At 42.6% G+C, this 13,684-nt stretch overlaps 1 protein-coding gene across 3 annotated transcripts; it reads left to right on the forward strand.

The window, feature by feature from the left end:
• The first annotated feature begins 8,088 nt into the window (after nt 1–8,088).
• On the forward strand, nt 8,089–13,412 carry LOC135702472 (SWI/SNF complex subunit SMARCC1-like). Of its 3 annotated transcripts, none has more exons than XM_065223505.1 (7): nt 8,089–8,263; nt 8,561–8,680; nt 8,744–8,857; nt 8,917–10,806; nt 11,074–11,317; nt 11,714–12,334; nt 12,415–13,412. In XM_065223505.1, exons 1-7 carry the CDS (start codon nt 8,147–8,149, stop codon nt 12,948–12,950), a joined length of 3,642 nt encoding a protein of 1,213 aa, XP_065079577.1. In that variant the 5' UTR covers nt 8,089–8,146; the 3' UTR covers nt 12,951–13,412. The 3 variants fall into 3 exon arrangements, with proteins under 3 accessions (XP_065079577.1, XP_065079579.1, XP_065079578.1); XM_065223507.1 differs by having other exon boundaries at nt 11,795–12,334; XM_065223506.1 differs by having other exon boundaries at nt 8,932–10,806.
• Nucleotides 13,413–13,684: the final 272 nt, after the last annotated feature.

Genomic DNA, 13,684 nt, shown 5'->3' on the forward strand with positions numbered 1-13,684 from the left:
CTTTCGGTTATGTTATCAAAATTATCATTTTGCTAAGAAAAATGCAGCGAATTTCGAATTTTTTGTTTTGCTTTTTTGTGATTTTCTATGTTAAGAGTATAAGCAGGAGTGATAAAATCAAAAATGACTGTATGCAGATTAAAGAATATTTTGTCGTATTGCTCGGAAATATGTTATTTAAAATCACATGTATGAAATGCTGATAATAAACTTCTTTTTTCCATGTTAATAATTATGTTGCTGTCTTCTTAATTCACAGTTGCCAAAAAAAAGGGAGGCCACTGTACTACCCATAATCGCATATCAGTGCATTATCGAAAAAAATAAATAACCAAAGATGGAACTGATATGCGATTATGGACAGTGTAATAGTACGTTCAGACTACGGAGTTATAACATGTTATAGCGCTATCTTGATGGTGGTTTCTGTGTTGCAATTAGTTGACAATCGTTATAACATGTTATAACTCTCCAGTCTGGACAGCGCCTAATGCTGTTATACGTATACAATTCACACAGCCCATGGTAAAAGTAATCGAGATATAATAAAAATGGCCATTTCGTTGCTTGATGGATATTATATACACTATACACTAGACTGATGCAAATTTTGACATTTTGCTCCACAGTGTTCATACGGTTTAAAATCCCCTGCGCTTCGGTCAGAGAGCGTATAGGGCGTCGTTGTGCCAATTTGGTCGTGGCACATTTCGAGTATGAGAGAGTAATTGCAGTTAGATCAAAAGTGCCTGAGAAAAATGCAAGTACTTTCGCAGATTACCCGAAGTTGCGATAGTGAAGGTATGATCACAGAAAAGCAGACATAACACTCTTAAAACGTTCATCAAAATCGTTTTTAACGGTCAATTTAAATGTTTCTTAGTTGGTAGTACTGCCATTTGTGGTGCACATTCCCTAGCGTTTGACGTTTACACACTACAACCATCTGTTGAGTGTATTGCCCATCAAAGTATATACGACAGATGTCGGTAGGGTTTACAATTATAAATGTTCAATGTGTTGTGTCTGCTTGTCTGTGATATAACATTGAGGTAACGTTAGGATAAATTCAAAACATTGAGAAATATTACACATCACTTTCAGAAATACTTCACTTCGCAACCGATGAACCATTCTGACGGCCATACGAGTACCCAAGTAACCATATAGTCGCAATATAGCTTGTATATTCTTACTTTGCTTGAGTATGGTTACTTGGGGAATCTGATGAAACTGTCACTTCTTGAAACTTATCCCTTTCGTATTTCTTTCATTCTCCTTTCGCAAACGGAGCACTCGATGGACCAGTGAATTTGGACGTGAGCCTCGTCCCAGATCACCATGGCAATTCAAACCGACCAAAAAAGGCGGAATCATATTAGAGCCAACCAACCAAGGACGGTCTACGGAAGGAAATTGCCGGTGAAGCACGGAATGAAATACGAAGCGTTAGAGAAAAAGATCAAGGGATTCCAAAAGAAGCAAATAACGACGGCGGAAGAGCAGAATATGGTGAGAGCTTTCCATTTATTTAAAAAAAATATATCAAAATTACACTAAATACATGCCAGGGTTGAAAAGAATATTTTCGAACCTGGAAGTGTGTATGTATCACCAATATCCATTTGATAACGGTGATGCATACATGCGGGGCTTATTGTGAGTGAAAGTAACCTCGGAATGGGCGTGACTCTCCAGACATTCTGAAATGGGCTGCTGGATCTGCAATAGAGCTATCACCTTCTAACTCCCGGACTAAAGCTGTCTACCATGACCATAAATGCGACATTGTAGAGAGAGTTCTTCCATAATAACACTGCCGGCCAGTGGGGGTTAGAGGGAATTCACACACACACACACACACACACCACACCATAGTAAATTTCCCGAGACATCATCATCAGACTGTAAGTATTATTGATAATCATTATAACTAAATGAAACATAAATGCATATTCATCAGCACTCATTCTCTACCAATTCTGTTTTTCAATACCTTTTTCTCTCCTTTCTCTTATCCTTCATCTATGCATCTACGCTTCTATGTTAAGGATCACCTAAACCCTCATTCAATATTCGGCTGATTTCAATCGACTCGCATAAGTCATTATCTAAGAGCCATCTCATCTTTATCTATCTGATTGCTGCATGGAAGGTGTATAAAGGGCGAACACGAAATTATTGCGACACATTCAACAGGGCATAACTAAAGCCCTACAGTAAAAGTATGGACGTCTGTCAAAAGTTGTTCCAATCGAACCGTCAAAATGCACCGCTTTGCTCGATTGGAACAGCTTTTTTCAGTTTTGTGGTGACAGTCGTCCATACTTTTACTGTAGGGCTTTAGGCATAACTTTTTACCATTCGGTAAAAATCAACCAAATTTTGCACACTTTCTCATTGATGTGTATTGTGTACATGCTGTCAAACTCGAAGTCGTGCTTTTCGATTCAACAAAAATGGAGGTGAACCAACGCGAGTTGAGAGAACAAATTCTTTCCAAACACCTGGAATTTCCTGACCTGTCGCACCGGCAGTTGGGAAAAATGTTGAACATTCACCATTCAACCGTCTCCAGAGTGTTGAAGCGGTTCCAGGAGCGGTTGCCGTTGGACCACGGCAAAGGAGCTGGAAGAAAACCGGGACCGGAGAACAAAAAGACGGAGGGAAAGGTGAAGCGGATGATTAAAGCAAATCCCAACGTCTCAAGCCGTGATTTGGCTAAAAAGATCGGCATGTCGCAGAGCTACGTCCAGAATGCAAAGAAGAGAGCTGGACTACATACATACAAGATACAGAACTTCCCAAACCGCGATGAGCGGCAACAATCGACGGCTAAAACTCGGGCACGGAAGCTCTACGAGAATATGCTGACAAAATATGGCTGCTGTGTGATGGACGACGAAACGTATATAAAAGCCGATTTTAAGCAAATTCCGCGGTTGGAGTTTTTCACCGGCAAGAGCAAGTTCGATGTGGACGACAAATTTAAGAAGAAGAAAATGTCGAAGTTCGCCTCCAAATATCTCATTTGGCAGGCCATCTGCTCTTGCGGACTGAGGAGTGAGCCTTTCGTGACAAAGGGCACAGTAAATGGCGAGATCTACAAATCTGAGTGTCTCGAGAAGCGCCTTTTGCCGTTCTTGCAGCAGCACGACGAAGCTCCGCTATTTTGGCCAGATTTGGCATCATGCCACTATTCTAAAAGTGTCCTGGAGTGGTATGAGGCCAATTCTGTCCATTTTGTTCCAAAGGACATGAATCCGCCAAACTGTCCGGAGCTGCGCCCGGTGGAGCAGTACTGGGCAATAATGAAGCGGGAACTTCGGAAGAGCAAGAAGACAGTCAAAGACGAGAAGGACATGTTAAGAAAATGGAAAAAAAAAACTGAGAAACTGGTACCGGATGACACTGTAAAGACTTTGATGGAGGGCATCAAGCGAAAATGCATTCAATTTTACACTCAAGGCTCCATCGATTAACTTTTCTTTTGATTTTTGAAGTAAATATATGTATAAAACTACCCTAAAATTTTAGTTTGATTCTAAACATTATAAGAAAATTGGCATGACATTTTCGGTGTCGCAATAATTTCGTGTTCGCCCTTTAATTGGTCACCAAAATTACACTGGCGACCAGGCTCAATGCCCCCTCCAGCATGACACAATAACAATAACAATAACAGTGTTCATACGGTTTAAAATCGGGACTTGACTAGCCTCCCAAAATTTGAACTCATTCGATAAGAAACTGACTTGGCACAAACCATTTGAAGTTTATATGGGAATTACTATGGGAAAACTTATGTTTTTGTTCATATCTATCTAACAATTCACCACATGACCATGCTTTTGAAAATGATTGCAGTGATTGTAGAAAATTTTCTCAGCTACAACTTTGTTCAAACCCACTTTTCAATCAAATGTAAGGAACAAAAGTTATTAATGATTCAAGTCACTGATGTCTTATGATTATGCTCATTCAACTGTTCAGCAGGCAACATTGGTGTTTCTGGCGCTTAGAATAAAGCACAAAAATCATGGCTACTATGTCACACTGCAAGATACAGTGTTGCTCACAAAACAGCTGCTTGATCATGCCATAAGATTATCAATCTCTTAAACAATTAATAACTATTTTATTTGACTTTTAGCTCAACAACTATATTCTGCTAAGTTGTAGCTGAGTAAATTTTCCATAGGTATAGCTTTTGAATTTTTAAACAGTGCAATATGGAAAAAGGTAAGAAGACAATGAACAAAAAGTTTCGCTTTCCCATAGTAATTTCCATATAAACTTCAAATGGTTTGTGCCAAGTCAGTTTCTTTTCAAAGGAGTTCAAATGTTGGGAGGCTAATCAGGACCCGATTTGGAACGGTTTGAGCACTGTGGAGCGAAAATGTCAAAATTTGCATCAGTCTACTATACACTGTAGTTATACGCATAACTGTCCCATGTTCTATTCACTCGCATACACCAAATTTATTAAATCTTGTTCGGTACTTTTTTGGCTGGATTCGTTTTGTAAAATATAATTGGTGAGAGGTAACTCCATAGAGGTAACTCTAAGACCACTGGGTCCTGAAGAAAATCATTATTATTTTTGGCTCACTCAGTACCAGAACAACGGTCCCAAGCAGTCCCAAGCTATTTCACTCACCCCTGCATGTTCTGCATGAATCCACACACCCCTGATGTTATCTGTCAAACTTTCATAGCGAATCAAATCAAACATAGTGTAGTAATAGAATTTCAACTAGAATAGGGTTCGTTAATCGTTTGCTTGGGACCAATAGGCTACTAAAGTGGTGAGCCAATTTAAAATCGTTAGTTTCGTATTGATTGTTGGTACAATCCAGTAGTAGTGGTGTTGCCATGTGGTACACTGAAAAATTGAAATAGCAGGTTAGTCACCAAAGTTTTCGAGCCGCTCCGTCTGTCACTTCGTTTGTGACGAAACTATCGATTTTAAGTTGGCTCACTACTAGACTAGCCTATTGATCCCAAGCAAATCGATTAACGTACCCCATTCTAGTACTACACAATGTTTGTTTTGATTTGCTATGAAAGTTTGACAGATAAAATGAGGGGTTCATGGATTTTCCTATTATTTCGAGGGGTGCAGCGATTTGCTTGGGACCGAAGACAGTACCAGAGCTGAGTCAAAAAGTTGAGCACGTTTCTTCGGGACCTACTAGTCTTAGAGTTACCTCTATGCTACCAACAATGAAAACGAAACTAACGATTTTAAATAGGCTCATTCCTTGACTAGCCTATTGGTTCCAAGCAAACGATTAACGTACCTCATTCTAGTCGAAATTCTAGTACTACACAATGTTTGTTTTGATTCGCTATGAAAGTTTGACAGATAAAATGAGGGGTTAGTGGATTTTCCTATGTTTCGAAGGGTGAATCGATTAGCTTGGGACCGAAGAGAGTACCAGAGCTGAGCCTAAAAGTTGAGCACGTTTCTTTGGGGCCTTCTAGTCTAAGAGTTACCTCTATGATGCTACCATAGAGGTAACTCTAAGACCACTGGGTCCCAAAGAAAATCATTATTATTTTTGGCTCACTCAGTACCAGAACAACGGTCCCAAGCAGTCCCAAGCTATTTCACTCACCCTTGCATGTTCTGCATGAATCCACACACCCCTGATGTTATCTGTCAAACTTTCATAGCGAATCAAAACAAACATAGTGTAGTAATAGAATTTCAACTAGAATAGGGTACGTTAATCGTTTACTTGGGACCAATAGGCTACTAAAGTGGTGAGCCAATTTAAAATCGTTAGTTTCGTATTGATTGTTGATGCTACTACGCTACTACCATAGAGGTAACTCTAAGACTAGTAGGTCCCGAAGAAAATCATTATTATTTTTGGCTCACTCAGTACCAGAACAACGGTCCCAAGCAGTCCCAAGCTATTTCACTCACCCCTGCATGTTCTGCATGAATCCACACACCCCTGATGTTATCTGTCAAACTTTCATAGCGAATCAAAACAAACATAGTGTAGTAATAGAATTTCAACTAGAATAGGGCACGTTAATCGTTTGCTTGGGACCAATAGGCTACTAAAGTGGTGAGCCAATTTAAAATCGTTAGTTTCGTATTGATTGTTGCTACTACTATAGATTGTACTAGTATTTTCACCAAATGTACTAGAATGTTTTGGTTATATCTCTTTCACTTTAACAAAACCGAAATGTATAAAAAAAATGACAAAATGATACACTCTTTGCACACTGTCAAAGATCATTGCACACAAAATCAACTATGTTCAATCAAAACAAAAATACCAGTCCATCTGGTGGCTAATAGCACAAGCTTCTAAGAAAATTCTATTGCAGTGTACCACGCTATTTTAATTGATTCCTTCGCCAGTTAGGCGTCTGTCACTTCGTTTGTGGTACAAGGTTTGTATACAAATTAGCGAAAATGTACTGTAAAATGTTGCTCTCACGGAGAAACGAAAGAACTCAAAATTGACATAGAAATTACTTAAAAATAAGTTTTCCCCTAACACTACTGTTTTGGATACAATTCTATTCTCATTGATAAGTACTTTTAACTTAATCATGAAGTAAAACTAAAACAGTTACTTTTACTTTAATACTCGATTTTGAGTTGTTTAGTTTTCCAAGCTGCGATTGCAGTTGATTTTGGATGAAAATTTGTAACGTTTATGCTACATGTTTATTTCGGTTTGTCGGCTGGCAAAAGCTCAGGCGAAAAAAGCAATTTCTCAATCGTTTAAATTGGTGAAATTCGTATCTAAAACCATACAAAAGAAGGTATGTAGTAAATTTATAAAGTTAATTAGTTAAGTAATATTAGGGAACCTACGAAGAAGTGAAGTAGATATGTCTGGAACCTGTATAGAGCCATACGTCATCCTTGCTCCATACATCGAGTCAAGGAAGAAGGTCAATTATAAGCGGAACGGCCTCCACCAACCAGCTGATGATGCCACAGTCAGTGAAGTGCACCATCACCCAGCATCTGAGGGCAGTGGATCAGTGCAAGTAAGAATATTTTAGTTTTTCGACCCTGCTTTGTGTTCTTAGTAAGAACTTCTTACCTCGGTTATTACCATATAATTGCAGTGTGATTTGGATGAGAAGAACAGCTGCATTCTGGGAAGCCAAGAGTAGATCCAACGGGAAACGAGATTGCTTGGGACTTGTTTTCACCAACCTGGTAGATGCTTAAATAAATGCAACGGATCTCGCCTTACAAAATAATCAATGACCCGGAAACTGTTGAGTAGCTCGAAGCTTTTTTTTTATAAACCTCTACTTTTTTGTAATGTCAACACTACCTCTCTGCCCCACGCTGTACCCCTATGTTAATAAATAAATCTACTGTATTATTTTTTATACGCAAGCGATATATGATATCACTGATAAAATTTCAAAGATTGTTTTTATGTGTCCCACACATGAATTTTTGCAATGTGATCAACAAATGATATTTATGTGTCGGACACATACTTAATATGTGTACACATAAAAGCCATGTGTCGAACACATACTTAATATGTGTACACATAAAAGCCATGTGTAACCATACATACTATTTACTTGAATCATAAATTTCATGTGTGGATTCTGTTTATGTGTGGTCACATGAAAATCATGTGGAATTTCACATGGAAATTCGTCAATAAAAATGTGTGGAATTTTATTAGTGTAGGTTTATGGCAGAACAATATTTGTTTTCAATATTATTTTAAAATGAGGACCCAGTTTTAGGTACTTTTCACCGAATGTACACTCCTAATGAAACAGTTATATTTAACTCAATGCGAAGTCTTATTAAAATACTTAAATTTGAATACTTCGCAAAGAACTCAATTTTGACTCGTTGCACTTAGCTGTCCAGATGAGTACAAAAGACTTAATTTTGAGTTCTTTCAATTCTCCGTGAGCTGACTCTGCATTTTTCACGAATCACCCCCCATCATGACATTTGCCTGTTCCCACCTTTCCATCACGCGCTCTGCATGTACGAACCTTGGCACCATTTTGCCGTAAACAAAAAATGCATACGACCGCAGCCAGAATATCGAGAAGCGTCCGCCGCCGTCGTGCAAGTGTTGTGTTTGGTGACGAGTACCGAGAAAATTAGAAATTTCCCCAGAAAATGGTCTCGCTTGGACCTAAAAAAGACGGTGGTCCAAATGCCGAGTTCTTCACGGCACCGGAATCACTGCAAGGGTTCGAAACGGTGCGACAATGGCTGCAGAAAAACTTCAAAAAGGTTAGTACATTCTTCTGAAGCCGTGGTCTAACCTGACGGATGCCGCTGTGGAAAATGAGCCATCTTGATTTTTCTGTGCACCGACTGCTAATGAGAAAAAAAAAATAGTTTTTTGATGTTTGAAATGAATAAAACTCAAGGAAATCGTTCCGGTTCCGGTTGTTGAGATGGTGATTGTGAGCGAAAAAGAAGTTGGTTGGAAATACATCACGGCCATTTTTGACATTGGCAGGGATTGGAAGGCGGCGATATCCTGTGAGATGAAATTACTACTCATATCATTTTGCGTAATTTCAGTACTTGGCTCCTGATCCTCCGACAAAGGAATCATTAGCGCAATTAGTAGTACAGTTTGTGCAGTACCAGGAGACCAAACTAGGAAAAAATGCGCAGGATCCACCCACTACTAGGTTGCCGGTAAGTGTTTCCCAAACTAAGAACAGCTTGTGGTCAGTGGTAAAGTTCTTACTTTTTGCGCAGATGCGATGTTTTATGGATTTTAAACCGGGTGGATCGCTGTGTCATATTCTGGCTACGATGTACCGTTACAAGGCTGAACAGCGCTGGCGGAAATTCGATTTTACCGTAAACAAGGTAAGCATGTTCCACGCCCGGTGCTAATTCCCTTTTGATCAAATGTTCCACCCTTTCAGAACCCTATGCGTAAGGACCCCATTATACAGATGCTGCTTGACATGGAGACGGCTCTAATCGAAGCTGAATGCATGCGGCTACCGATCGTTTACGTTAGGCCCGAAGTGGACAAGGCTACCGCTAATCGAATATCGGACATTGTCACCAATCATCAGGGTGAGATGACGCTGGACGAGGAGGAGGCGACGCATATCATCTATCCGGCGGTGGATCCCTTGCCGGAGGATTATGCAAGGCCTACATTCCGCCGGGATAAGCATGTGATGATTCATTGGTATTACTTTCCGGATTCGTACGATACCTGGGTACCGAATACGTTTGATTTGCCGGAGGCCGTACCGGATTCTCCGATGTCACCGGGTGACCGTTGGCGTGTTTCGCTTTCGTGGGTAACCGATCTGGAAGAGTACAACGAATGGATGGCAGAAGAAGATTACGAAGTAGATGAAGCCGGTCGTAAAAAGGTCCACAAACTGCGACTCGGTGTGGAGGATCTGATGGCCGGTGGATCGGACGATAAAGTGAAGAAAGCTAAAGTTGTTCATCAGAAGCGCAAACGATCGCCTTCTCCGCAGGCAAAGGGTGGTAAACGGAAGAGCGGCCGGTCACCGGCCGTATTCCAAAAAAAGCCTCGTGCCGATGACGAAGAATCGGAAGATCTGACAAAGGATATGGACGACCCTCAGCCGGAAACTAATCTGACTGAGGTGAAGGCTGGTTCGAGCAATTCTGCTTCAGGTCCGGCCACCCCACAGCCCAAGAGAGATCCGGAAATGATGCCTATAAAATATGCAACAATGACGGATCTGGATGACGACATTGACAGAGCTAATGCGGATCGCACGGGAGATGATAGTCAAGCTGGCAAAACCAGCGACAACAGCAATACTCAGGAGTTCCCTCACAACAAGGACGACCTGGAGGATAATGTTACCGAGCAGACGCATCATATTATAGTTCCATCCTATTCGGCTTGGTTCGATTACAATTCGATTCATGTGGTTGAGAAGCGTGCCCTCCCGGAGTTCTTCAATGGGAAAAACAAGTCGAAAACTCCGGAAATCTACCTTGCTTATCGTAATTTTATGATCGATACCTATCGGCTGAACCCAACGGAGTACTTGACCAGCACTGCTTGCCGAAGAAATTTGGCAGGAGACGTCTGCGCTATTATGCGTGTTCATGCTTTTCTTGAACAGTGGGGATTGATCAACTACCAGATCGATGCTGATTCACGTCCTACTCCAATGGGTCCTCCACCAACTTCACATTTCCACGTTCTGAGCGATACCCCATCCGGATTGCAACCGCTCAATCCTCCGAAAACCGCTCAACCATCGGCTGCTAAAAATCTGCTTGATTTGGACAAGAAGCCAGACAAAAAGGATGACCCAGCTACTCCTGGAGCCATACCAGGAGCAACGGGAGCTCCCTCCGGTGGCATGTTGGACGGAATAAAAACCGAACCGGGAACGATCACCGCAGATCCCAACGGCCAATTCGGTCTTCGATTGGATCAGTACGTCAAGAAACCGTCTGCCATGCGGAACAAGACCGCTGCAAGCATGTCCCGCGATTGGTCCGAACAGGAGACACTTCTTTTGCTCGAGGGTCTGGAAATGTACAAGGATGATTGGAACAAGGTGTGCGAGCATGTTGGATCTCGTACCCAGGACGAGTGTATTCTGCACTTCCTGAGACTTCCAATCGAGGATCCCTATCTGGAGGATGATAATACGTATCTGGGACCGTTGTCCTACCAGCCGATTCCGTTCAGTAAAGCTGGCAATCCGATTATGTCGACGGTTGCGTTCCTGGCTTCGGTAGTAGATCCGAGGATTGCTGCCAGCGCTGCCAAGGCCGCAATGGAAGAGTTTGCCGCTATTAAGGTATGTGATCTTTGCAGTGGCGTCGCGTAACCTCACTTTTTACCTGTTCAATAACTTTGAAAACGTTATTTAGGATCATGTTTACATTCAAATCAATTTCAAAGGATACAGGGTCCTCTAGTTTGACTTATTTGTATCCATTTGAACCAATATTGTTTTGTTTGTTTACGTTTTGAGAGTTGTTGAACAGGTAGATTGAGGTTAGGGCGACGCCACTGGATCTTTGGGGTGAAAATATTTCGTTACTAAAGTCAACTGTTGTTATAGGACGAAGTCCCCGCTACGATGATGGATGCCCATCTGAAGAATGTGGAAAAGTCCAGTTTCGGAGGAAAGTTCGATCCGTACGCTGGGTTGGCAACAAGCGGCATTGCCGGTACTGGTCCTGACAAGGATAAGGAAGATGAGGAGAGCAAAGTCCCTGGAGCCGCTGGCACTGCCGGCACGGGTGCTCCAGCTACTCCGGGATCTGCTGATGTCGAGATGAAGGATGGTTCCAAGAAGGACGACGGTAAGATAGCCTCTATGCTGGAGCAGCATATATATTGGGGGTTATTCCGAGAGTCGAAGTGACTTTTGTCACTAGTGAAGTGAGAAAAGTCACGTCGTGGTGACGTGACTCTCTGTGCAAATCAAATGAAGAATCACGTCACCACGACGTGACTTTTCTCACTTCACTAGTGACAAAAGTCACTTCGACTCTCGGAATAACCCCCATTGTATTATTTTATTATTTCAACTTTCAATCTGCAAACTTTGTTTCTCTAAGCTTTTTCAAGGGTCTCATTTCCAATCTCTATTTGTTTTCGCTTCTCGTTTCATTGTTTGGCTGCGGCTGTGTGCTCTACTTATTTCATTTTTCTTTGCTTGGGGGTTTGTGATTTTATTGTTGTTTGGTCTCCCTAAGACAAAGATAACCAATCTGATAAAACAGAGAATTCTTCTCAAGAAGATGATACTAAAACGTCTGATTCTAATGCTGCGGCAGGATGCGATCAGCAAAAGTCAGAGGCCGGAGCAGAAGCCGACAAGGGTAAGGACAAGGAAGGATCTTCGGAGCTTGCCAAGGAGAATGGTGACCCGAAGGTATTTAACGAGGGAAATCTCCAATCGGCAGCAGCTGCTGCCTTGGCCGCGGCCGCCGTCAAAGCAAAACATTTGGCTGCCGTTGAAGAGAGGAAGATCAAGAGCTTGGTTGCTCTGCTGGTCGAAACACAGATGAAGAAACTGGAGATCAAGCTACGACACTTTGAAGAGCTCGAAACAACGATGGAGCGAGAGCGGGAAGGTTTGGAATACCAACGACAGCAGTTGATACAAGAACGGCAGCAGTTCCATTTGGAACAGCTGAAGGCAGCGGAATTCCGTGCTCGACAGCAGGCTCATCAGCGATTCCAGCTGGAACAAGGTCAGTGGCAGCAGCCTGCGATAGGTGGTGCTCCAGCAGCTGGCGTTACTCCTCCTCAGCAACAGCCTGCCCAAGGACCTCCGCAAGGCCCACCCGGACCAGGCCAGGCCCCTGGAACTAGTGAGTCTGATATTGAAATATGACTTCGCTGCCCACATTCATCGAACCATACTAACACTCGTCCTTTTGTTGCATTCTAGACCCTCAGCAGCAGCCACCAATGCCATCTACCGGGGGACAACCTGGAGCTCCAGTGCCGAACAGCGCCAGTACACCCAGCAGCAACGGAATTATCTCTGTTCCTCCTACTACGATGCCTATCGAAGGTTCTACGCAAAATAACATCATGCCCCCGACGGCACCTGGTCAACCGCCGTCCTTGCAGCATGTGCAGGGCCCTCCAGGTCCACCGCCGTTGCCGCCGACATTGCCACCACATCCGGGACATCCCGCAGCTGGTGCACCAATGCCTGGAGGTCCGCCTGGTGGTCCTCTTCTGCAGCAGCAGCCGCCGCCACCACCACCACCACCGGCGAATCCACATCATCCTCCAACAGGGCCAATGTCGCAACAGCAACCGCCCCTACCCCCACAGCAGGCCCCTCTGCCCCCTACCCAAGGACCACCTCCACCAGTACAGGCAGGGCTCGGAGGCGCTCCAATGCCCGTCGGACCCCCACAGGGTCCTCCCGGCCCACCTCCTTCCAGCGGTCCTATTCCTCCACCTTCTTCTTAAATCGCTGAAGTTTTGCAACCATTGTGACACAAAGGCTCTTAGGCGTATCCGTGCTAGCCTTTCTCTCAGTATATGACTTATATTTATCAAGCTCTGATAAGATTAATTGTAACATGCATTCGATTTTGCGACTAATTTCACTTTTGTCCACATTGTGTCCAACTGATTCAAGTTTTCCCATTTATCTTCGAAACATCGAGTGTTAATGTATTGCTACAATTAGGGCGAATAACATTTTCATCAGTAAGGACACTACTCCAAACAAGGGGTTGTCACTGATCAAGATGTCTTCACCCAATGTGAATCAGTGGCATAATTCCAACGATTCCGTTTCTACCGATTTTGGGGCCGATAGATGTATATTTAGTTTTTAAATTCTGTGGGAGTGCGACATTGATGCAGCATTATCTATACAGAGGATGGACCGCTCGGGATCCGTATAGACAGTAAGATTAATATATCTTTTATCCTAGGTGTAGAAAGTGTCGTTGCCTTTACTGGGAATAGATGTGAGAAATTATTTAGCAAAATCTTGATCGTTGGTTTAAAAAACTGTTTCCTTTTTTCTCAAAGTGATAATATTCAAGACAATGGTTTGATGATCTTTGTCCTCACCTCGTTGTAGTCGAAGACGGCTGCAGAAGTTGTACCTCCTGGTGTACACACTCAATCTAGCTCGGTAAAATCTCCAACAGCCTCGGCTCGTCTCGTATTACCTCGGCATTTACTTTTGC

Source organism: Ochlerotatus camptorhynchus, unplaced genomic scaffold, assembly GCF_037179485.1.
Source record: "Ochlerotatus camptorhynchus isolate MF236.1 unplaced genomic scaffold, CSIRO-AGI_Acam_v1.1 ptg000193l, whole genome shotgun sequence".
Lineage (NCBI taxonomy): Eukaryota > Metazoa > Arthropoda > Insecta > Diptera > Culicidae > Ochlerotatus > Ochlerotatus camptorhynchus.

Coding starts and splice junctions, on each gene's coding strand:
- LOC135702472 (XM_065223505.1), top strand. CDS start 8,147: ATGGTCTCGCTTGGACCTAAAAAAGACGGTGGTCCAAATGCCGAGTTC. Junction 8,681..8,743: donor CACCCACTACTAGGTTGCCG/GTAAGTGTTTCC, acceptor CTTTTTGCGCAG/ATGCGATGTTTTATGGATTT. Junction 11,318..11,713: donor TGGTTCCAAGAAGGACGACG/GTAAGATAGCCT, acceptor GGTCTCCCTAAG/ACAAAGATAACCAATCTGAT.